The 25,676-nt window shown below is 41.9% G+C and overlaps 1 protein-coding gene across 4 annotated transcripts in view; it reads left to right on the plus strand.

Annotated features, from left to right (window-relative positions):
* KDM1A (lysine demethylase 1A) overlaps nt 1-22,717 on the plus strand; it is a 62,246-nt gene extending 39,529 nt beyond the window's left edge. For 2 of the 4 annotated variants that reach the window (XM_021684107.1, XM_021684109.2), the window contains 11 exons: nt 9,464-9,606; nt 9,976-10,066; nt 11,321-11,455; nt 12,215-12,288; nt 13,181-13,292; nt 16,598-16,730; nt 18,458-18,645; nt 19,037-19,151; nt 20,451-20,578; nt 21,242-21,388; nt 22,232-22,717. In XM_021684107.1, the coding sequence (XP_021539782.1) occupies nt 9,464-9,606; nt 9,976-10,066; nt 11,321-11,455; nt 12,215-12,288; nt 13,181-13,292; nt 16,598-16,730; nt 18,458-18,645; nt 19,037-19,151; nt 20,451-20,578; nt 21,242-21,388; nt 22,232-22,417 (1,452 nt within the window). In that variant the 3' untranslated portion in view covers nt 22,418-22,717. Of the gene's footprint in view, nt 1-6,986; nt 6,999-9,463; nt 9,607-9,975; nt 10,067-11,320; nt 11,456-12,214; nt 12,289-13,141; nt 13,293-16,597; nt 16,731-18,457; nt 18,646-19,036; nt 19,152-20,450; nt 20,579-21,241; nt 21,389-22,231 lie in introns of all 4 variants that reach the window. The other 2 variants (XM_044914415.1, XM_044914416.1) reach the window with 2 other exon arrangements.
* Nucleotides 22,718-25,676: the final 2,959 nt, after the last annotated feature.

The following is a 25,676-nucleotide window of genomic DNA, read 5'->3' on the forward strand; positions in this document are numbered from 1 at the left end:
AGGGCTTGTGTTGGGGGTGGGACAACCTTCTGGCAGAATAAACAAAATAGAATGAACAAGAGAAAAAGGACGAAGTAGAGCTTAACTCAGCAATTCAATCAACTTTTGTTACTCTGTAAAGGCTATAGAGATGAGTAAGACAGCCCCTGCCATAGAAGAGCCCACAGTCTAGTGGGACTTACACAGATAATTGTTTCCCAACTTTTTATTATGGAAATTTTTTTTTAAGAGTTTATTTATTTATCAGAGAGAGAAGAGAGCACAAGCAGGGGGAATGGCAGGCAGAGGGAGAAGCGGGCTGCCCGCTGAGCAGAGACCCTGATGCGGGACTCGATCCCAGGATCCTAGTATCGTGACCTGAGTCAAAGGCAGACGCTTAACCAAATGAGCCACCCAGGCGTCCCTATTATGGAAAAAAAATTTTTTTTAAAGATTTTATTTATTTATTTGACAGAGACAAAGCGAGAGAGGGAACACAAGCAGGGGGAGTGGGAGAGGGAGAAGCAGGCTTCCCGCAGAGCAGGGAGCCCGACGCGGGGCTCGATCCCAGGACTCTGGGATCATGACCTGAGCCGAAGGCAGATGCTTAACGACTGAGCCACCCAAGGTGCCCCCTTATTATGGAAATTTTTAAACCCATAGAAAAGTAGAAAGAATAGTATAATAATGGACTTTCATTTATTCTAGTCTTGTGTCTATTCAGTCCCTTTGGTTTTTTGTTTTTTGGGTTTTTTTTGGTCTGGAGTATTTTAAAGCAAATCACAGTCAATCAGCAAGTATTTATTAAAATATTTGCCAAAATCTAGGCATTGTTCTCAGCATTGATTATGTATTCCCTGCTCTCAAGGGTCTTAAATTCTGGTGACTCTAGATATCTTATGAACCCAGGAGCATCGGGAATTATACGTGTCATTAAAATCTGTGGTATACCCCCCCAAAAAAAACCACACCCCAACGAGAAATATACTGCTTATACATATATCAGTAACACAAGGCAGATGTGCCACGGGTTAGATAAAAGGATAAATTGCTATGGAAGAGCCAGTGGGGAGGAGGAGAGAGAAAGAGTCAAGGTCTCTGAAAGTGGGAGGTGCAAGAGTGGGGAGAGAAGTGGAGGGAAAGAGAGCATTTGTGAAGGTGGCTTAGGACTTAATGTGGCTGTGGAGGAAGGTTTAAGACCGAGAAGTCTCTGAAGGAGATTGGGATTGTACTGGTGGGGCTAAGATACAAAACAAGTTGAGGGTGAAGGATGTTGCTTACTAGGCTGATTTGTAGGTTGGTACTTCAGAGGGTTGAGAGCAGAAGTGACATTACCAGATGGGTGTTTTAGGTAGATAGGCAGTAGAGAATTGAATTGAAGCAGGGCTTCTGAGGTGGATATTACATTAGTCCTCAAGAAGTAATGGAATCCAAACCAAAGGTTATCACTGATGATTGAGACACTGTCTTTTTCTTTAGCCTTTCCCGAATATAGAGCAGGTTTATTTAGTCTTTATAACAGTAAAAAGAGTTTTTTTCTAATAGAAATATCCAGAGAAATTCTCTTCCTTTCTTGGTATTAGAAGAACTTTAACACATTTTTAAAACATTTGTTTCTAAATAGTATACCAGTATTCCCCTCAGGTGTGGCCTGCATCCAGCTGCTAATTCATGAATTAGCTGTTGATTTCCAGTATGGGATGAGATAAATATGTTGCTTGTGCTCGAATGTAAAATAAACTACATCATTAATCACACTGTTAGTTCAAATGATGATTTGGGGGAGTTGGGCTGAGTAGCAAGACTTCCCAGTGAAAGAAATGGGTGCTTTAGTTATGATCTGGCATAAGCTCCTTATCTCACCAGGACCAGCCCTTTGAGGAGCACTGTACCAAACCTCCGTTAAGCTGGTGTGTCGTTTTCAGCATTTTGTGTATGTAGGGATATTTTTCCAAGTGAAATTTGTAGTTGTCATTCAACTCTGATCTTTACAAAAGGATTTCTCTAAGTCAGTTTGTTTGATTTTTGGTGCAGTAGCCAAGTGGTAAGGAGGATTCTTCAAGCACTCTCAAGTTTAGGATAAAATTCTTAACAGCTTTGAGTTCTGTTTGCCTTAAGTTAATCAAACATAAGAAGTCATGTTAATGTTTTTGTAGTCTAGTTCAGAGTAGGTATGGACAACTGTTAACTAGTAGATTGGCTTTTGGCTTATAGGACAAGAACTAAGAGCTTATAGTTCCATTAATTTTGTGTATAATTACAAATATGTTTCTTGACTTCGGAAACCTGAGGAGTAAGTAGGTTAGTTGCTTCATTCTCTCATTTTGCAGGGGAAGAATCTAAAGCTCAGGCATGGTGTTTGCCTAGGATCGTTCTAATCAATAATTTGTAGAGCCCAGGATATATTGCTTGGTATCCCAGATCAGATTCCGTTACAGGCGTACATTGTTTTATTGTGCTTTGCTTTATTGCATTTTGCAGATACTGCCCCCCGCTTTTTTTTTATACAAATGGAAGATTTGTGGCAATCCTGCATAGAGCAAGTTTGTTGGCACTATTTTTCCAACAGTATTTGCTCACTGTGTCACATTTTGGTAATTCTCACAATATTTCACACTTTTTCATTAGTATCTATTATGGTAATAGGTGATCAGTGATTACAACTTACTGAGAGCTTGGATGTTGGTTTTTTTTTTTTTTTTTTTGATGGTTAGCATTTTTTTTAGCAATAAAGTACTTAAGGTATGTACATTGTTTTTTAGACATAATGCTGTTGCACAGACTACAGTACATTGTAAACATAACTTTATGCACTGGGAAACCAGAAAATTAATTTGACTCACTTTATTGCGGCGGTCTGGAGCCAGACCTGCAGTATTTCTGAGGTATGCGTGCACTTGTTCTGCCATATGTGGCTTATATTTCAGAGAAGATGGGGACTGGAGTCAGTGCATGCAACTCCTCATCAGCTGAGTCTCCTTCTCCAAGAGCTTTCTTTTAATAGTTACTCTAAGGAGGCAAGAACCCCACTCCCCACCCCCTCAGAGTGGACATTGACTCAACCATTGATTTTTCTTCAGTAAACTGTTGAATGAAATGGGATTGTCCTCCTCCATTCTTTGTGGACAGCCTCAGTGCAAAAGAGGGTGATTTGATGGTTCTGTTGGTAGTACGTAGAAATCAGTTCCCTCATCCTGCAGTGAGCAGTTAACTCAGAGTGACGAATATCATTTGTAATATTGTCTTTTTTTTTTTTTTTTAAAGATTTTATTTATTTATGTGAGACAGAGAATGAGAGAGAGAGAGAGCACATGAGAGGGGGGAGGGTCAGAGGGAGAAGCAGACTCCCCGCCAAGCAGGGAGCCCGATGCGGGACTCGATCCAGGGACTCCAGGATCATGACCTGAGCCGAAGGCAGTCGCTCAACCAACTGAGCCACCCAGGCGCCCATTTGTAATATTATCTTAAGGACCTATCACCATACCTAGTCATTTTGCTGCTGTATGAAAAAAATCACATAGCAAGTGGTTTTTGTTCTGTTATCTTGTTATTGTTTTAATCACAATCACAAGAATCCCTGAAAGAGTTCACTTTATTCTCTCTGGTCCTGCGTTGGCAGCTAGGATGTCGAGCTTCTCTGTTTTTGACAGAAGTTTATTTTATGGCTCCACATGACTAGAACAAGGGCTTTCTTACTTGGTTCTAATATAGGATGTCCCTATAAGTAGAAGTATCTTCCAAGCTTATAAAAACAGAGCTAATACAGCAGCTGCCCTCACATTGACTGATGATTGAGTTCTACTCTGGACTGTGCTGTCATCAGCTTTACCTGGATATGGAGATAATTGGGAAATAGGGTAGTTCATATTCCAGGAATATTTTGGGAGTCACCATGAGGAGACTGAAAACATGGATTGGTGGGGAGATGGGGGAAGTATAACTCTAAATGTTTTCTATGTATCTCCTGTACACCAACTAGTAACTCAGGGGCTTTAAATTCTAGTTTTGTTTTGGCTTTTTTGAGTAATGAAACAGCATCTTAAATTACTTCAGTGCAATACCATTTTGCATTATAAAATCTCTGGTCTCTATTGGGGGGAGGGAGTTGGGTTTTTTTGTAGTCTTTGTTTTGTTTTTGTTTTTACCAAATGAGGCCCAAAGACTCAGTAACTACGTGGAGAAACAGATCTTGATTTTCTTCTTGGGAATAATAGCTCAGCTGTTGTGAGGAAGAAAGATACACTTGAAAGGTAAAGAGTACCAGGTCTTTTCCGAAGGCCATTAATGCCATTAATTGGGTATACTCCGTACCTACCTCAATTCAGCAAGTTGTCATTTGAATTCATATGGAGTGGTGCTTAGGTTAGTTATACTTTTGACACAGGCCTTCTGGCCTTTTCAGTTTTCCTATTCCTTTGTGGAAACAGTTGTTTGTTTGTTTTTTTTTAAGATTTTACTTATTTATTAGAGAGAATGAGCAGGGGGAGGGGCAGAGAGAGGGAGAAGCAGACACCCTGCTGAGTAGGGAGCCCGGACGTGAGGCTTGATCCCAGGACCCTGAGATCATGACCTGAGCCAAAGGCAGATGCTTAACCTACTGAGCCACCCAGGCACCCCAAGGTTTGGTATTTTGAAGGTGGTTTTTCTCTACCTTTTAAAATCTAATCCCCGCTTTTTTATAAATGTAAAAATCTCATGCCTTCCTTTAATGTTCCTAAAGTTGCAAAATAGTCACTTCCTTTCAAATATAATACTAACTTTGCTTTTCCAAACTTTATTAATTTATTCATTTCATAAGAATTTACAGAGCACCTCTATTGTGTGCTAGAAACTGCTAGAGTGAACTCAGACATGTTGTGTGTGCCTTCTCCACGCAGCTTAGTTACTGCTTTAGAGAAGTCCATTATTTATATCCCCTAAATGATTCCTAATGAGGTAAAAAAAGTGGGGGTGGACAACCGTCTCCATTTATAGAATCATAATTTTATTTGGATTAAGGATATTCCTGTGGTCCTTATTCTCCCTTTAAGGATATCTCATTTTTTTAGTTATTTGGGAATCTGAATTAGAGACTCTTCAGATGTAAATTTTTCTTCCAGGTTTTACCAAAGGAACTAATCTTTTTTTTTTTTTTTAAAGATTTTATTTATTTATTTGAGAGAGAGAGAATGAGAGAGAGCACATGAGAGGGGGGAGGGTCAGAGGGAGAAGCAGACTCCCCGCCGAGCAGGGAGCCCGATGTGGGACTCGATCCCGGGACTCCAGGATCATGACCTGAGCCGAAGGCAGTCGCTTAACCAACTGAGCCACCCAGGCGCCCACCAAAGGAACTAATCTTAATCTTAATTCTAGAAGTGCATGGGAATGGGAGAGGCAGAGATTTACTGTATCTTCTGTTGCCCAGGTTACATTACAGCTGTTTTTTCATTGTGTTATTCTTCCTGAGGATTTCTCTGGCTAAATCTCCAGCCTTTGGGTGCCCAGGACCTAAGTGCACCTAACTCCATTTTGCTCTGCTGCTGGAGAGCTTATGCACCCTGGAAGCAAGAGAAATGGACAGGGTTTTGAAGGCCTAAAGGGTTTGTGATGATAGAATGTAACCAAAGGTAGAACTGAGGAGAGCTGTCCTTCCTCTGAAATGACTTCCTGCAGGATTAGGACCCTGTCCTGAAAGTCACTTGGCTCTCCCTAAATTTACTCTGCATGAGTTAGATACCCAGGCTGCTCTTCACTCAGCCACGCTCAGGGATGCTCCATATAATCTCTATAGGACCAAAGCAGTCAGGATTGTACCTATTTAGAGTAGTGAGACACACCAGATTCTTAGCTTGAAGGAACTATTTGGAGCCTTTCATAGAGAAATAAATGGCTTTGAAAAGTCGTAATCAAAATCTGTTTCAAAAAAAAGTCTGCTTCAAGTGATAGCCTTTTTGTTTGAGTCTTTGCTAGAGAACAATATCAAAGATACTTTCCCTGCTTAGTTTGCTGTTTTAGCTCCTCAATATGTTGTCATAGAAATCCAGCTGCCATCAGACATGGTGCTTAGCCCCTTCCAGTCATTTACTGAGTTCCTTTCTCAGGATGCAATTTAAGAAAATTATTGCGACTTGTGTTTAAAGATTGCCAATATTTCAGCTCCTTTCCATAATTATTTATGGAACTAACAGTTTGAGGGTTCTCACCGAGGAGAGGACAGTGACCTGAAATAGGTACTTAAGAGGTGCTCAGGGGCTAGTCAGTTGCTAAAGTTCTTTTCATTGAGTATGTCAAATAGAACATATCTGACTAGTTTAATTTTAGAAACAGATTCAAGATTTAAGTATATCAAAAATACATTTTGGTTTTTCCCCCGTCATTGTTGGTTTCCTAATTGACAAATATCTGCTATTTTCCAAATATTTCTTTAATTTCAAAGTGGAATTCTAAAGTTAATGGGAACAAAATCCAGGTTTGAATGTTATCCCTGGTCTCTCTGGCAACAGTCCTAAAATTGCTTAACTAGGTGGAAAATGGGTGGGGCCTAAGTGCTGTCTCTCGTATTCTGGAGAGTGGAGTCTCCAGTTAGAGCAGTGGACCCAGTCAGTGGGCCAGAGATGCAGTCTGTCATCCTGGTGTCAGTCAGATGAGGCAGTCATCTTTTGGTTTGGTTTTTGTTTGTTTGATTTTGTTGTTCTTGTTACTGTTCTGTGTTTTTCCTTTTCTCTTTTATTGAGTTTTGCTTTATTCCTCACTGCTTTCTGACACCATCTCCCTCTACCACCCTCACACCCCCCGCCCCCAAACTGCCTTTCTTTTGCCCATTTCTGTGCCTTGACTTTCCCATTTTGGTCTCTATACAGTCTATTCCTTGTTTCTCTGGTGGTTGCAGCTTCTGAGCTAACAGAATGCTTCTGTCATGCTGTGTGTTTAAAGCCTTGATTTTACTGCTGTCATACAAAACTTAACTTGACGTGGCTGTTGGGCTGTTATTTACAGTTTATTTCTCTCTCTGCTGCACTGGTTAAAAGGACACTGTCAAGGTATTTTTTTTAATAATTTTTCAAATCATTTTCTTCACTGTTTACAATAACCCATTAAAAGCTTGAAACTTAGATCTTTCCCTTCCAAAGATCCTCTCCATCATACATTCACACTGGTTTGTTGTTGTAGAGTTGCGCCTATATGTTGGGCTGGTGCCATTTGAGTTTTTGTCATTGAAAGCGCATGTAAAAAGGTTTTTGTGGGGGGGGGTGTGGGTGGACTGAAGGGGAAAGTGTTATGAATCAAGTGGGCTGCTCAGCAAACAGAGGGAAGAAACAAAAGGTCAAATTTGGTCCCTCTAACCTTGACAGTGTCCCTTTAAATGTTTCTCTACCACACACCCTGGACCCCAGTTACTGAGCCTGAGTGCTGCGTACTTTTTCAGTATGAACTTCCCTATGTGACTGTCACCCTAGCTATAAAGATTAAAGCTTGTCTGAAGCAAGCCATCCAGTTGACACTGGAAGAGCTTTAATCTGTACCATTTGCACACTTGTGTATTGGCACATTCTGCCCTATTGCAGAGGCACATGTGATCTGGTCCCTCTTGCTTCTATAGCATCCTCTTGCTAGGCATTTTTGAAGCCACACATAGAAATATCACTATTTTGTATTCCAGGAAAAGCAGTCATGCACATTGCATCTGGGATCAGTTAAGATCTCATAACTATATAGATTTTGTGTTAAAAATGTAATTGTTTCCTTTTTTAAAGAAACACCAAATTTAGAGTTTCTAGAACCATCTTTGGTAACATCATTGCAGGAATCACACTGAGCAAAATTTCAGCATTGCTTTGAGCTGCTCTGTATATGACCCATCACATCACTGAGGAAAAGCAACTGACGAGAAGTAAATGAACTTCCTGACCAAAAGGGTCTCATCCATCAGCTCTGATAGCTGTGTAATCAGAACAAGTAGGGATGTCACCAAGAGCTCCTTCCTTTGGCCATGGAGTTGAATGGGTAGGCCAGATGTGTTTGAGCCACCATGTCTTAGGTACCACTCATATATAAAGGGCACCAAACATCCAAAGTCTGATTCTCTGCCTTATTTCTCAACATAAACCAGAAGATTCTCAGGGATTTATATTTCTTAGGCCAAGGGGGATTCTCTAATTCATAAAGATTTCCTGATTGCTCCCATCTTTGGCCTTTTAGAATTTGATGCTTTAGAATATGATTCTGATTGGGTCAGTTATGGTGTCATATTTACAGTTCCAAAAGAGAGGTGCAGTCCTTTTCCCTTTCTTTTTTGGGTGCAGATTGTACTTCTTGCCATATTCTTTTGCCACACCATGGTTCATCTTGTAGAGTTACTTGTGCAACTCCTCAGTGAAGGGAAAGAGACGAGTGCCTTAAAAATGGTCTCTTTAATTGGAAAGGGCTAAAACTAAGGCATTTCAAATGAGAGGTAGAATCATTTCAAATGATCTCATCCACAAGTTACCCCTGCACTCCTCCTTGGCCTTAGTGTTTATTAGAACTTTCTTTAATGCTGTCTTCTTATTACCAATTTTAGGTTGGCTGTAAAGTAAAATTCCATATTTTGAATCCCACTTCCCAGTTGATGCCCAGTTTATTCTGGCAAGAGATGCTTGCTTTAGACATGCTTGCCTTAGATATGCTTTTTCCTTCTTGCTGCTACCGTGAATTCAGTAAAATTGCAGATGCAGTTTGCTTTAGGACTGAATTAAGCGGTAGCAGAAGGATTTGGGTCGACTAACTGATGATATCAACAGGCAGGGGCACAGCAGCGATTAGGAATGTGGTCTTGCAGCTTGATGATCTGCTTTGCAGTCTGCTCTCTTCCTGCACAGTAGTGAGCCAGACCTGGTACCTCAGTCACTCATAGTCTAAGAGCTTTGGATATTCAACTCTGAACTTAATTGGTGCCATAAAACACTGTTACTCTGCAAAAGAATGAAGGTGCTATTGTGTTCTCATTAATAGTTGTGAATTTCACTTCTCTCTTCCCTACTCCCACCTGAAATTCATCTTTGAGGGAAAGACAATACCTTGGGCTTCTTATTTTTCCATCCTGCCCTTATTCTGGAGGGTCCTCAGGTGTGTTGACATAGTTTTTGTTCTCTGAGACTTTTCCAGTGTGTCATTTGCATGTCAGCCCAGCTTCTTTCAGTGCATGTCAGCTCCAGGACACCTTGTGCTCCACGTAACTTCAGTTAGCACCAGTTAGCACCCAGTGTGAATCCTATGGCTGTTAATAGAGGTGGAGTCCCAGCTCGGAGGGCAAAATTGGGAGAATAGAAAATATTAGGGCCAAACATTTCATACCTCATTTAATGGAATTGACCACTTCATAGAAAAGAAAGTTGGAATCATTGTCCTCAAAGTTCCCCCTTTGAGGTACATATTTTGACCTTTTAAACTGTAGAGCATTTGTGTTTTCATGGATGGTTACGTTTAGTCTTATAAGGACCAACTCTGCTATACTTCGGATTTTCAGGTTCCTAAAGAGAAAGATGAAATGGTAGAGCAAGAGTTTAACCGGTTGCTAGAAGCTACGTCTTACCTTAGTCATCAGCTAGACTTCAATGTCCTCAATAATAAGCCTGTGTCCCTTGGCCAGGCATTGGAAGTTGTCATTCAGTAAGTACTTTGATACTGCTTGTTGTATAGTGAATTCCATTTAGAGATTTGCTATTTATGCTTTAAGGTTTTTAGCAAGTCTTATTTGAGCTAGTTTTCACTTATTTTCGTGTGAATTTAAATCTCAAAGTAAAACCATTTAAAAAAGAATGAGCCTTAAGGCCCCTCTCAATTCTAAAATTCACAGCTTTTATGGTACTGAACTATATTTAACATAGCCTAGAAAATAATTTGCCACCCACCAACTTTCTTGTTCCAAAGTATTAGAAATTTCAGTGGGCTTTGATGTCCTTGAATGTTTTTGATGGGTTCCTATCTTGGGCTGCAAAGCTGGCTTTGTGGCCAAGGCATATGTATTGTCTCTTTTAGGTTGCAAGAAAAGCATGTCAAAGATGAGCAAATTGAACATTGGAAGAAGATAGTAAAGACTCAGGAGGAGTTGAAAGAACTTCTTAATAAGGTAAAATTTTATATTTTCTTCAAAGCTGAAGATGCATTGGGGGTGGGGGGGATGGCTTTAGAAATTCTCAGTTTCGTTTTTTTTCTTCTGGGGGAGAGAAGGTCCGCGCAGCTGGGACTGATTGTTCTTAAAAAAAATAAATAATAATAGTGACTAACAAAAGGCATGGTTTTATCTGTCAGTCTTTCAGTATGGTATTATTGGCAAATTATTGCCAGGGGAAATAGATCTTTTTCTGTGTCAGGTTCCCTTTGGCAAAGCTAGCCCAGTGCCGTCTGCTGGATTCTGTGATGAGAGGGAGATCAGTTGCGCTGGGGTCAAATTCCCACTGATGGGGACAACAGGTCTGCAGCCAGGACCATAATTCATTGCCATAATTATTTCACTTGAGGTGCCAGTTATGGGGATAGTCCTCAGTGGTATGTCTGCTGAGGGCTCTTCTTTCCCACCACTTCGCAGAGGCCTGGTTCCAGTCTGGGAAACCATTTGTTTTCTTCTCATCCTACCAGCTGCAAACGTATTATCAGCTTAGGGAGAAAACATGAAGTGGGACAGCTCCTGTGGGGAGCTGTTTGATGCAAAATCTGGGTGTATCTTTTGACCAGACTCTTGCCTCACTCTCTCACTGTGCCTTGTTTTTTCATCTTGTCAAATGAGAAGAGGTCTGTGCCCACCTTCTTCATGGATTGTGTGTGGCATGTGTGAAATGAGCAGAGAGGCTGGAGAACAGCCAGTTGGCAGGATAGCTGTGAGACCCAGTACCATCAGAAAGCTGAGAGACTAACATTAGGAATGGCTCTGGAAGGTTCTGTGTGGTGATTTAGCCTTTACATAATTTAGAAAACAAATCATAATAATTTGTTCCCCAAAACAATAAGTTTAAGTGGTGCTTTGTTTTTCCTGGAATTTGATTTTTGTGTGTGTGTATATATATATATATATATATATATATATATATATATACACACATATATTTTTAAATTAATGGAACACTCCTCGTTCTCCATTTGTTTTGGAAGACAGAAATGATCTTACTTCTCTGATAATGATGTGATACCTCTGTGTTGAACCATACAGGATTTTTTTTCCTATTCTAAAATGTCATCATGTAGAAGAGATATTTAAGAGTTTCAGGAACCTTGCATTGTAACCTGTTTTGGTACACTAGCATTTTAGGGGAGGAACTGAAGCATGTGATTTGGAGATGGATTACATCACTATCTGAAATGGTAAATTTGTATTTTTCCCTCTTAGATGGTAAATTTGAAAGAGAAAATTAAAGAACTCCATCAGCAATACAAAGAAGCATCTGAGGTCAAGCCACCCAGAGATATCACTGCCGAGTTCTTAGTGAAAAGCAAACACAGGGATCTGACTGCCCTGTGCAAGGTGTGGTATACATACATGCCTAGGTGGTTTCCCTTGGGATCCTAAGAAAGAATATAGGTCTGGGAAACTTTGGAAAAGGGAGAATCACTAACCAATCATAGGTGCCTGTGGTAGGAAGAAGAGGGTTTGGTACACAGGAACCAAGGGGACTGAATGGATTTGTTTAGTTTGAGATCTGCTTTTTCTGCAGAATTCCTACTTTGTTTTCAGTCTTATACTTTAACTTACTTACATTTTAGTTTAGCTCCCTGTCATAGTTTACTGCTGTCAGTTTAGAATAATGATAACATAGACTTCAGTCATTTGGTATCAAACTGTCTGGTTGAAATCCCTAACTTAGTTATCTCTTAGCCATGGGATCTTAGATTCCTTAATCACCTCATCTGTGACACAGTGTTAATACTTCTTTGTAAGGGATCTAAAGTGCTTTATCCCATGCTAGGGACATGGTAAATGCACAGGAAGTGGTACTTGCTATTCTTTTTCACTTACTTTGTAGCACACTAGTATGCTCTTCTTCCTTTATCTCCTCCTGCTGCATGCCCGCTCCCTCCTCCACACCCCATCTTCATTCTGGGCTCACATTGTAACTTGTCTCCAAGAACAACCATCCCTGAGCCCTGATCCAGCCTTAGCCTGAGGCACACTCACAGATACGACCTGGATAGGCAGGTGGTCCAGGTCTTACACTTTGTGGTATAAATAACTAGGTTGGTCTCTGACTCATTAAGATCAACCCAGTTCTCTTCATTTTATCAGGAATATGATGAATTAGCTGAAACACAAGGAAAGTTAGAAGAAAAACTTCAAGAATTGGAAGCCAATCCCCCAAGGTGAGGAAAACACACACATGTTCAGAGGGATAGCTTTTGCTGTTCTTTGTTATATTTAGAAGGAAAATTATAAAGCACTGTGGGTTTTATTTATGTCCAGTGAATGGATTATAATTTTAAGGTGTAGGAGTGTCCGAAATATTTAAATATATTTGTTTTTGAAAAGATAACCTTTCTCTATAAGATCTGATATTTGAATGAAATATACTATCTTCCTGTGAGTGGAATAGAAGGTGGTATTGCTTTAAATTCCCATAATTCTGAGGACTAGGAAAGTATTATACTTTGTTTCCATTGGATTTTTGATAGTGAATACTGTGCTTCATGGTTCATCTGGCCTCCAGTATATCTACTCTGTTCTGGAGTTGGGGATGCTACCCATTCTTGCTTTAAAAAAAAAATCATGCTTTATTTATAAAACAAAAACACTTTTATAATGCCAGGTACCGATAATTTTTTTTTTTTTTTAAGATTTTTATTTATTTGACAGAATGAGAGAGAAGAGCACAAGCAGGGGGAGAGGGAGAGGGAGAAGCAGACTCTCCACTGAGCAGGGAGCCCAATGTGGGACTCCATCCCAGGACCCTGGGATCAGGACCTGAGCTGAAGGCAGACGCTTAACGACTGAGCCACCCAGGCGCCCTGTCTCCCCACCCCTGCCAAGACAAATGAAGCCTGATAGTAATTTGCTTTATGTAGTGAGCTTGGCACTGCTCTCAGCACCAGTAATAAAGGAGTTAAGACAGATAAGGTCCTATTTTTTGACTTATAATTTCTTTATATAAGGCACAGTACCAGGCTTAGGTTTCCTCAGTTACTAAGATTGTCCCCATCAGCCCACTGAGAATAGTAGTCCTTTAATAACCTGCGCTCCTCTGTTTTCATTTTGCAGTGACGTGTATCTCTCATCAAGAGACAGACAAATACTTGATTGGCATTTTGCAAATCTTGAATTTGCTAATGCCACACCTCTCTCTACACTCTCCCTTAAACATTGGGATCAGGTAAAATTCCTTTATCATTTATTTTGTTGCACACATCTTTGAAAGGGCTCTTAGGAGAAACTTAATTTGTATGTGTGTGTTTAAACAGCTTTATTAAGAAATAGAATTTACATTACAGTACAATTTACCTATTTTAAGCAAACAGTTTGAAGTTTTGCCAAAGGTACATAGTCATGAATCACCACCACAATGAAGATAAAGAACATTTCCACCCTGGAAAGTTCTCCCTTGCCTCTTTGTAGTCAGTCCCAGCCCTTCCACTCCTGGCCCAAGACAATCCCTGATTTTCCTGTCTGTCACTGTAGTTTTGCTTTTCTAGAATTACATATAAATTGAACAAATACGGTATATAATCATACAGAATGTAGCCTTTTTTTTTAAAAATATTTTATTTATTTATTTGACAGAGATAACGAGAGCAGGAACACAAGTAGGGGGAGTGGGGGAGGGAGAAGCAGGCTTCCTGCTGAGCAGGGAGCCCGATGTGGGGCTCGATCCCAGGACCCCAGGATCATGACCTGAGCTGAAGGCAGACGCTTAACGACTGAGCCACCCAGGCGCCAGCCTTTTGTGTGTAATTTCTTTCACTTAGCAAAGTTGTTGAGATTCATTTTTGTTGTTGAGATATCAGTGGTTTGTTCCTTTTCATTGTTTAGTAGTAGTCTGTTGTATGGATGTGCCATAGATTGTTTATCCATACGCTGGTACGTTGGTGGACATTTGGATTGTTTCCAGTTTTTTTGGCTATAAATGACTGGAGCTGCTGTGAACATTCACATCTTTCTTTTGGGTATATTTAGGAGTGAAATTGCTGGGTCTTACATAGATCTTTAACTTTATAAGAAACTCCAAATTATTCTAAATTGCATTCCCACCAGCAGTGTATGAAAGTTCTAGTTGTTTCACATCCTCACCAACACTTGGTACTGCCAGTTTTTAAAAATTTAGCCATTCTAATGGGTGTATAGTACATTTCATTGTAGTGGTAATTTGCATTTCCCGAATGATGGGTGGTGTGAAGCACCTTTTCGTGTACTTATTGGCCATTTGTATGTCAGTTCTTGGGTGAAAAGTCTGTTCCGATCTTTTGCCCATTATTTTAAAATCTGGTTGATCTCTTACTAAATTGTGTAAGAGTTCATTATGTTCTTTAGATCCTAGATACAATTCCTTTGTCAGTATTTATACAATTCCTTTGTAAATATTTTCCTCCAGTCCACAGCTTCCTTTTTCATTTTCTAAATGGTATCTTTCAAAGAACAAAACTTTTTAATTTTATGAAGTTCCTATTTCCTCAACTCTCTATAAGCTTTGTGCTTTTTGTATCCTGAAAAATCTTTGTCTAAACTTAGATCACTAAATTTTCTCTTGTTTTCTTCCTGAAGTTTTATGGACTTAGCTCTAATGTTAGGTCTATGATTCATTTTAAATTGATTTTCATGTACAATGAGAGATGAGGGTAGGGTTCATATTTTTCCATATGGTTATCTAATTAATTATTCTGGCACCATCCTTTTTCTTCATTTGTCTTGGCACCTTTTTTGAAAATCAGTTGACCATGTGTGAGACTATTTATCATTACTCCTTCCTATTCATTCATTTGTCCACATGCCCCTATCATATTGTCTTGATTACTGTTGCTTTATGGTACATCTTGAAATTAGGATAGTGTAAGTTCTTCAACTTTTTTTTAAATCATTTTGGCTACTTTAGGTCTTCTGTATTTCCATAAAAATTTTAGAATCAGCTTGTCAATTTCTATTAAAAAAAATACCTTCTGGGATTTTGATTGGTATTGGGATTTGAACATGGTATCTCTCTCCATTTATTTAGGTTTTCTTTAATATTTTTCAGCCATATTTTACAGTTTTCAATGTACAGGTTTTACACATCTTTTGTCAAATTATTCTTATGTATTTTAAATGTGAGTTACTCTTGAACTGGTGAGAAATCACAGGGCTTCTTAGATATTAAAGATCAATCTCTAAATCTGAGACTTTGGCCAGACCTAAGACTACAGAAGTAAATGTTACATTTTTACTTACATATTTTCATTTCCATTGTACATTTTCCTTGTAAAATTAGTTTGAAATTTTTTTTTTTTTAAGATTTTATTTATTTGACGGAGAGAGACCCAGCGAGAGAGGGAACACAAGCAGGGGGAGTGGGAGAGGGAGAAGCAGGCTTCCCGCAGAGCAGGGAGCCTGATGCAGGGCTCGATCCCAGGACCCTGAGATCGTGACCTGAGACAAAGGCAGATGCTTAACAACTGAGCCACCCAGGCGCCCCTAGTTTGCATTCTTAATCTTTAGGTTATACCTTCGTATTCTTTAGTGTTTGACTTAGAGGATTGGACCTGTTAGTGGTAAAAATCTTAGAGAATTCCCAGTTGTTTTTGTTGTTGTTTTTCCCCATGTAATACTAAATTAGACCCTTCCTCATCACTGATTTATCATTTGAAGTTTCAATATGTATCCATTCGTAATCTTATTAAATTCTGAATGTGGGTGATTTGAACTGATCGGTATGGGGAGCAGATGAATCAGTCACTAAGTAGTGAGAGTTCTGCCAACCCAGTATTTTTATCTAATTCAAAAGAATCATGCTGTGTTTTCCCCCAGAAATTTCATGAAATTAGAAAATTGACTAGCCTTAAAAAATTTCTCTACACAGGAAAATTTTCAGTAGATTCAAAGAAATAAGATCATTTTGGGAATCCTTCCAGGCCAAATGCTGACTTCTTTACTATATGGATCCTCTTAGGCCAGTCTTTATAATCCCAGATTGTTTTTATCTAGTTTGACCAACTTTAGTTTTGGAAGTCTTCCTCATCTTTCAAGCCTGTAAGTTTAAGAAATAAAAACTGATTTTGTTCTTAGGTAAAGAAGATGTGATTAGGATGGTGAATCTGATATTCTACCAAATCTGTAATGCATTCAAAAGCCAAACATACATCTGAATTTATTGAATCCTCTTTCTTCGAGAGATCCCATCCCCCACCCTCTTGGATAGTCTGGACTGAGGGGTTGGGTGTTGGACTATGAGGAGAAAACTCAATCTAGGGAAGAAGAAACTGCCCTAATCTCACTGCCCAGAGGTGGCCATTAGGGACATTTAAGCATTTTTTCTTTTTTCTCTAGTTTCCTGGGATAGCTGTAACTGAATACTGAGTGCTGGTTTTTTAATTTCTGCCTTAGAATATTGACTGTTTTCCACAAACTGTTGTTTTTCAGTCTTAATCTTACAGAACTCAGGATGTATGGCATTAAGTTAAGAAAATGGATGGACTTTTCTCTCCTCTTTAGGATGACGACTTTGAGTTTACTGGCAGCCACCTGACAGTGAGGAATGGCTACTCCTGTGTACCTGTGGCTTTAGCGGAAGGCCTGGACATTAAATTGAACACAGCGGTGCGGCAGGTTCGCTACACGGCTTCGGGTACGTCCCTGCTTCACTGGGGAGATAAGTCTCTTACTCTGAAACACGGTACTGATCTTTTGTTGAGTTTGACCTACAGAAAAAAATGTTAGGTACATTTCCTGCTAAAATGTCATATCATATAAACTATGAACCCTAATTTTAAAAATCTGCATTGACAAAAGATTGAGCCTCTAGAGCCTTTGGGCATTCTAATTCATCATTGTGTAAACCGGAAAATTGAGGCAGGTTTCCAATTTGTACTTGAATTACTTTGTTAACAACTGCCAGTGAGTTTGGACCTAATTTTTGCTGAGTGTATTTTTTTTTTTTTTTTTTTTAAGATTCATTTATTTGAGAGAGAGAAAGCGAGAGACAGTGAGCATGAGCAGGGGCGGGGGGAAAGGAGAGGAAGAAGCAGACTCCTTGCTGAGCAGGGAGCCCTACATGGGGCTCGATCCCAGGACCCCAGGATCATGACCTGAGCCGAAGGCAGTCGCTTAACCGACTGAGCCACCCAGGCGCCCCACTGAGTATATTCTTAAAAGACCAGGATTTTGGCCTCTGGGCACAGTGGGACCCACTCCTTGTATTTTATCATCTGTGTCTTGCTCTTTGGATCCATTCTAGCCTTTCCTGTTCAGGTGGGCTAACTGCTCGGTCTGGTTTCTGATACTGGGAGCAGTATCAGACTTCAAAGATGGAATTGCCCTGATTCCCACCGGCAGAAGGCTCAGTGCTCACTGTTGCTGGTTTCAGGGCACATTTAATGTAGAGTACAGAGAACCCGCTGTCCACCCACCTTTGGAATTAATAGTCTAGAACTCTTGATGATAGCTAGTCCCCCTCCCCCGCCCCTCCCCCCCGGGCCCTCATGACAAGTGGAGATACGGCAATCAACCTTGCTTGCCCTTCATGGCTGCTTTTCTAGAACTGCCGAGATTACTGCAGATATTCTTTTTTTACAACCCCTGAAACCGTTTTCCATTTGATTTCCCCTTCATTTGCAGCTTCTAGTTGATGTTGAGACCTGTGGCTTTTAAATAGCCATTTGCAGGCAGGTGAAGAAAGTGAGAAAGTGGACATGAACTGAGTTCTCATACCAATTTTGAGCTGTTTATGTATTTTCTGAAATTCTATAAATAGGTACTTATTGAAGGAAAAAAACACAAATGAGGAAGAATAACAGTAACCTCTTTTCAGTGCCTATTCTGTGGTCCACTCTGAGCTTTATTCAGACTCTGGCAAACTAGGCGTCACAGTGCCTTCTCCAGAACAGCACACTCTGCACCCCAGTGGCATCCCGTAGATCCGCACCATGGTCTCCTGGGGTCATTCCTCTCCTGGTCCTTAGTAAGCACCTAACCACCGTGAAGAGGCACTGCTTTCGTTGTTGCAGACCTTTATTCTTCACTTTGGTCTAAATTTACTTAACCCTTGGTAAATAATAAGGCTCTTGGATTAGCCCAGAAGATCACCACTGTATCAGGAAGGTAAGACAAGTACACGTGAAGAGCCCGGACTCTGAAGTGGACTATTAGCATTTGAATCCTGGCAGTTAGGACCCGTGCGGCCTTGTCTGAAGTTACTTCGCCGCCACCTTGGTTTTCTTCTATTAAAAAGTGAAGAGAACAGACTCCATACACTTACGGTAAGAATTAACTGAGACAGTGTGTAGATTCTACCATGCACTGAATGTTCAGTACCATCCTTATCGCAGTAAGGTCTTTTCCCTCTGACATCTCTAGGATGTGAGGTGATCGCTGTGAATACCCGCTCCACAAGCCAGACCTTTATTTATAAGTGTGATGCAGTTCTCTGTACCCTCCCCTTGGGTGTGCTGAAGCAGCAGCCCCCAGCTGTTCAGTTCGTGCCGCCTCTTCCTGAGTGGAAAACATCTGCAGTCCAAAGGATGGGATTTGGCAACCTTAACAAGGTAACTTGCCCTGGGCAGCTCTCTACATACCTGTTGTGCAATCAGAGAAGATAGGGGTTTATATTTTTGTATATTTTGCTATGCTCTCAGCTCTGTGAGATCAGGGTGAGAGGCCTGTCAGTTCATTCATTTCAGTGCCTAATTATATGTATATGAGGACCAAGTCTTCTGGGACCTAAGCCCAGAAAAACACAGACAACTCTAAATGTTGTTTTAAGTAATACGTTCATGCTAGGGATTTCTAGGCTTATATTGAGAGATCAGAAGAAACTTCAGTAAGGTCTGAGAAGTCTTTTCTGTTGAGACACAGCTGTGCTTAAAGCCGTGTTCTCTGAGCCCTGCCATCAGTTCCTGGGCTCCTTTTTTTTTTTTTTTTTTTTTTTTACCACAGGTAGTACTGTGTTTTGACCGTGTGTTCTGGGATCCAAGTGTCAATTTGTTCGGGCATGTTGGCAGTACGACGGCCAGCAGGGGTGAGCTCTTCCTCTTCTGGAACCTCTATAAAGGTAACTGCTTCCTGGTTTTAATCTTTTTCATATCCTTACAGGAATAGAGAATTAGGAATATTCTGGGTTTTCTCAAATATGTATGTCTTGATTTTTCATTAATTCAACCAACAATTCCAGAAATTCCTGGTAGGTGCTGGGGATACTGGAAAAAAAATACCCGCCGTCAAGGAGTTCATATCCTAGTGGGAAATACATTTAGTAGGTGAGCTCTCTAGGAACAGGGCCATAAGTAGAGGGTCAGAGTGAAAGCCCAGGGCGCTGCAAAAGAGAACATAAAAAGAAGAATCAACCCAGGCAGGAGGCACAGAACCAGGGAAGCTTCCCATAGGGGGAAACTTGTATTCCTTATTCTCAGACTTCTGTATCTGACTGGCCCCTGAATCTTTGATCACGTCCTTCAGAATGTATCGAACTCCTACCTCCTATTTTAATTTCTTCTGTAATTGGATTGCTCTTCTCTGTGGTGCTTGAAATGTTTATGTAGTGTGTGTGTGTGTGTGTGTGTGTAAATCTCATGTCTTCTACTTCAGGGCCTCTGCATGTACTGTGTGGTCTGGGCCTGGGGAGCTTTTTTCTTCTCTTCCTTCCCAGTATGGCATACTCTGCTCAGCCTTTCTGGTCTTGACCTAACTGCCACTGTTGCAAAGCGGCTTTTAGGACACACATAGTTCCACTGCCTCAAATCTAAATTAAGTCCCTGTATTCTCTCCTCTGTATCCTTTGTTTTTCTTCATTGCTTTTATCAGTTCATAATTATAGCTACGTGATACTTACCTACTGACCCTTGGAGTTACATAGTCTAGTATATAGCTTTTATATCGCAGCAGCTCATACTGTGCCTGTTACACAAGTGTCTTGCCTAATAGTCACCAAATGGGTGAGTGAAGGTGGTGATGGGCTTGGAGGGACCTGGAATAGTTAAAAGGATGTAGCTCTTGCCATGGAGCAGACTGTCTAAGGTGGCCAGGGCTAAGGATCCTATGCCTAAATATAGGAATGCCTGTTGGTTTTCTTAGCAAGGTCTGAAGTTACTTCATCTTCAGGACTTCTGTATGCTGCAGAATTGTAAGGGCTAAGTACCTGAGTCACACGTTACTGACGAGAGTTTGCCAGCTGCCTTCTAAGGGATAGATTTGGAGTTGCAGTTTCAGAAACGTAACGTCTCTAGCGCAAGTGTTGCATGTCTGTCTGTTGGTCATCAGATTTCAGAGTGCCCCGAATAATGTGGGGCCTGATAAAGAAGTTCTTGAGAGAAGTCTGTAGGAAAACCCTGGACTGTTCTTCCTGTTTCTCTAGCTCCAATACTGTTGGCACTAGTGGCAGGGGAAGCTGCCGGCATCATGGAAAACATAAGTGATGATGTGATTGTCGGCCGATGCCTGGCCATCCTCAAAGGGATTTTTGGCAGCAGTGCGGTGCCCCAGGTAAGTAAGTGGGTAGGGGCAAGTGGGGATCAAGGTTCACCCTAGGGCAGGGTTTGACACAGTCTCGTTACATTGGGCAGCACAGTTTCAGCCAGAATTAAGAAGTGTGCTGGGTTTCCATGAAAGCCAGTGTTTGGAGTCTGTGTGTAAGTGTGGGATTCAGGAAAGCCGCGCCCCCCCCCCCCCCGCCCAGCACACAGGCTGGGGGATTGAGAAGGCTATTTGCTGCATATCCCTGCTGGTCTCATCCATCGTATCTGCGTTGCGGAGTCCTCCCACTCCTGCCTTTTAGACAAAGTGGTCAGACTCCCTCATGGAAGAATCGTTTGGTACTTTGTTCTTTAGGCCCACTGAAAGAAACCCTGTAGATCCTTATGATTCCTTTGAAAGAAGGTATATTAATGCTTCATGTGAATTAATGAGAGAATAAAGGTTAAGTCCTGCGTGGATCTATAGATTTCCTAGGCAGGGCAATGTGGAAGCTTCTCTGGAAGCCATTTGTTGTGTGTTTTAAAGCAGAAGCATTCATCACTTGACTAACTCATGTCTTTTGTCTCTTTACTGCTCTGTTGTATCCCCACCCACCACAGCTTTTCTACCTTTCAGAGAGGACTGGTTTGTCCTCTGCCCTATAGTAACTTCTGCTCATGCTTTTTCCTTTAGCCCAAGGAGACTGTGGTATCTCGCTGGCGTGCTGATCCCTGGGCCCGGGGCTCCTATTCATATGTAGCTGCAGGATCATCTGGAAATGACTATGATTTAATGGCTCAGCCAATCACTCCTGGCCCCTCAATTCCAGGTGCTCCACAGGTGAGAAACTGGCAAACTACCTGGGCTTATTTGGGAAAAGGCCATATCCCAGGCTTTCGGGGTAAACACCACGCCACAGTTTTGGGTTTATTTTGTTTTGTTTTTTTTGCCGGGGGCTGGTGGTTAGATTTTAGTTGTTCTGTCCTTGGACCCTTCCAGATAACCAAGAGCAGAGTAAAAGGGAGGAACAGTATTATTTGTATCTGATTTCTCAGATTCTGGTTCTGTAAATCTAGGCAGTCCATATTCAGAATGGTAAACCAATTACTTTTTCCTTATTCAAACTTTTTCCCCTAAAAAATGAAAAACATTTTTAGTTGCATACCATTTTGTAATGGTTCATGGGATGTCAGTCACTAGGGGTCTCCAGGACATGCCCGTCCTTACCTAGATGATGCCAGACCCTGCTCCAGGGCTCAGGACCCTGTGAACCGGCTCTGGAGCTGAGAAGCAAAGGTGTTCCTAAGTAAGAACAAATGCTGGATTCTTTGTGGTACAGAGGAGTCAGGAACCCCTCTGCCCCAGGAGGTACTATAGGAGGTAAAGGAAGCCCTAGAACCAGTTATCCCCCAGCATTCAATGATAAATAAGAACAGATGCAGTTATGCATCACCCTAGGACTAAGGCTGGCTTGGCTGAGTTTTATTGTCGCATTTTTACTTTGGTCATTTCCGGGAGAATGCCCACTGATGAGGGAGATCCTTTTTGGTAGAATGATGGTCTGTGATTGGCAGGGCAGCCTTCAAAGGCCAATAAGAATTTGGCAGTTCAAACACAACAAAAATAAAAGTTACTGTGTGCAACCTGCTGATTCTTCTCTCAATTTTTTTTCCCCTGAAATAGCCAATTCCACGACTCTTCTTTGCTGGAGAACATACAATCCGTAACTACCCAGCCACTGTCCATGGCGCTCTGCTGAGTGGGCTGCGAGAAGCAGGAAGGATTGCAGACCAGTTCCTGGGGGCCATGTACACCCTGCCTCGCCAGGCCACACCAGGCGTCCCTGCACAGCAGTCCCCAAGCATGTGAGACTGATGGGTTCTGAGGGAAGCAATGTGCAAGTCTTTTGCTGTGTAAGCAGAGCTTTTATAGCAATACTGGATCTCACTGAGAAACTCACTTTGGCATCTGGGCTCCAATCAGCTGTTAGAACTCATGCTGCCAGGTGTGGCCTCCTTTGAGGGACTTAGCGCTAGAGAGGCAGTTGTCCGTTAGTGCGGAAGTCGGTGTTCTTCCTAAAGACTGAGGTAAGCAAGCCTCGTGAGAGGACATCTTAGTCTCTTGGTGTGTGGTTTTTTATATTTTAAAAATAAAGCTTCATATAAAATTCTTTTTTGTTGTTTCCCCTTTAGATTTATATTAACAGGTTGCTGTGCCTTTGGAAATGCCAGTTTTATCCATGTTTAAATAAGGAGGATGTTTATATAAAGGCAAAAAGTGGTTTGGTCTGAAGATAGGGTTGAGGGGAACTCCACAGAAGCAATGGGCTACCTGATCGGTGGGACTAGAGCGTTCCCCATTGGGACTGTGGGGTGACTGTATGCCAAGAGGGTGAAGCTACAGGTCAAGCATATGGATGTCAGAGGTGACTTGGAATTTTTAAGATAAAACAAGGCACAGAGTTTGGGTGGGTCTCCGGCAGACCATTCAGGCTTTACTCCCCAGGTTCCCTCCATGGGTATGTGCTTTCCACTTTTGTCCAACTCGTGGTATAAAAGTTTTAGGAAGTGTTACATAAGGAGATGCTCAAGAGTTTAGTGACTTAGCTGTTGTTACTTTTTTATTGCTGCTAACAGATTACTGCAGCAGGCTCTGAGGGAAGATTCCATTTTCTTGGCTTGTGGCCCCTTCCTCCACCTTCAGAGCTCATTACTCCAATCTCTGCTTTTCTTGTTCTGTAGTCCTGTCTCCCTCATACAAGGATACTTGTGATTTCATTTAAGGCCCACCCAGATCATCTCCCCATTTCAAAATCCTTACTCATGTCTGCGAAGTCCCTTTTGCCATATAAGGTAAAAACATTTTTACAAGAAGGGAACAGTAACTGTTCCTTCTCAAGGGCTCCTAACAATGTTACTATAAATGCACGTAATCTGTTTGCTTTTACTCGTGTGAGTCAATTCTTCCCTATAATGAGCCTAAATGAGGTTTATTCTTAGTAAGATTTGAGGGATGTTAAATCGGTGGGCTAACGATAAGATGATGGAGGTGGAGAGGGCTTTCCCCTAGGCTTTGAGTAACAGTGATGGGGCACATCTGCACACCAGGAGTGAGGGGTATAAAGGTAAGAACAGCATACGGTGGGAAACATACGGACTTTGGACTGTGACCTGTATTTGAATCGCAGTTCTGCCATTCACACGGTTACCTCAGGTGGGTGATGCGGTGTTAGGTGGTTTTTCTAAGTAAACGGCATAGGCACATTGAGACCGATCACTTTCCATGTGTGACAACAAACCAGCCTAAAACTAGGAATCCTAGCAGCTGTTTCATTGCTGCATTTAAGTCATGTGGGTGCTAGGCGTGTCCTCTTCCAAGCCCCAGCATGTTTCCAGTCCTTACAGCATCACTAAGTAGTTGGTTCTTTGACATAAGACCCAGTGAGATGCACGAGCTGTCTCAGATGACAACAAAAATATGGCATCAGTGACTCACACACAGCGCACGTGGAAACTAGGGAGCTTTATTGGTTACATATCGTGCTGCAGAGCCAACAGACAGCATTCGAGCCAGAGGATACATGCAGACAGGCAGCTTCCACTACACACATGCACCCAAGGAGCCCCGAGTCACTGCTCGTGGCTTCGCCCTGGTTTCCAGCAACAGGGTCCGGCCTCCTTGGTCCCATGCTTGGAGCAGGACTGTAGAAGCTGCTGCACCTAGACTCCAAGGGGCAGGGGTGAGACCAGAGCACCTGCGTGAACGAGCAGAGGTGGACTGACCGAGACCGAGGCCCCCCAGCAAAGGGGCCTCTGATGCATTAACAGTTTTTTGAGGGCTACTTCCCCAGCCCTCCCAATCTTTAAAATACAAAAAAATAGACTTTATTCTCTTAAAAATACATTCCATTCAGTACATGTTCTGAGCTGTGAAGCAGCAGGAAAATAGGGCCCCTTTCCTATGATCTTGGGTGTGAGGCTTTGAGGAGAACCCTGTGCCCCACCCGGGGTAGTCAAAAGATAATCCCTAAAAGCAGCTCTTCCCAAAGCAGTCTTGTCAGAGTAACAACAAATCCCGCCTCAACAGATACGACTAGGGACCCAGCGGCTGGGTCCCCGTTCCTTTACTGGGAAGGGGTAGCACTTGGCACGAACCCACTACACGTAAAGCACTAAAACTGCCCCAGAACGCCAGGTCCAAGCTCAAGAGAGACCCTCCCCACACCCACTGAGGGGGGAGGATGAATGTGCTTGCCTGTGATGGAGGCTGGAGTCCTGGGCCCCACTGCAGGTCCCTTCAGCCCACGTGCTTTCATTGCCAAGTAAAAGAAAACACCACTGGGGCGGTGGGGGTAGCTGGTCGACTGGACAGCTGTTTCGTTACCAGGTCTCCCCTTTTTGTGGAAGTTTCCCCCAGGACCCTAATGGTGAGGTCCAGATGGTCACACACACAGGCTGCTTTTCAGAAAGGTGCCTTCAAACTTCGGAATTTGCGAGCCAGCCTTGCCAGCCATTTGAAACCCAGAGGAACTGAGCCACCAGCCTTCATTTGCTATTACAAATGGTATCTTATGCAATGCTGAGGACATTTAAAAATAAAATCTATTTTGCAGTGGTTCTAGAAAGTATGCCAATTAAGGAAACACAGTATTTATCCTGAAATAATGGTTACAATCAAACCCTATTGCACTCAGAGTTTAAGATCGCAGCCCCCAGCAAGAGGGCACCACCACTGTCCCTCCTCCACAGACCTTTTGGGGAGTGGCAGGTGTCGGTGCTGCTGCAATGTGGAAAGATCCAGACTTTGGCACCAGGAGCTACAGCACCAGAATCCAGGGCTCCAGCGCCCAAAGACATGAATTATTGGCAAAATCTTTGTAGGCATGGCTTGGCACCCTTTTGTTTCCACCAGCAGAGAAGAGCCACAGACTTAGTTTCCTGTAACCTCAGTTGACCACCAGAGGTCTGTTTTCCTTTGGACTCTCAAGGTTGCCAACCAGTGAAGAAGAAGGGCAGGGAGGCTACAGGTGAGAGGTTGCAGCCTTGGGCCAGCTAGTTTCTGGGCAGTGACCCAGGGGAAGCAGCAGGAAGAGATTTTGAAAACGTCTTAAACTGACCCTCTGAGACAG

This window comes from Neomonachus schauinslandi, chromosome 4 (genome assembly GCF_002201575.2).
Source record: "Neomonachus schauinslandi chromosome 4, ASM220157v2, whole genome shotgun sequence".
Classification (NCBI taxonomy): Eukaryota; Metazoa; Chordata; class Mammalia; order Carnivora; family Phocidae; genus Neomonachus; species Neomonachus schauinslandi.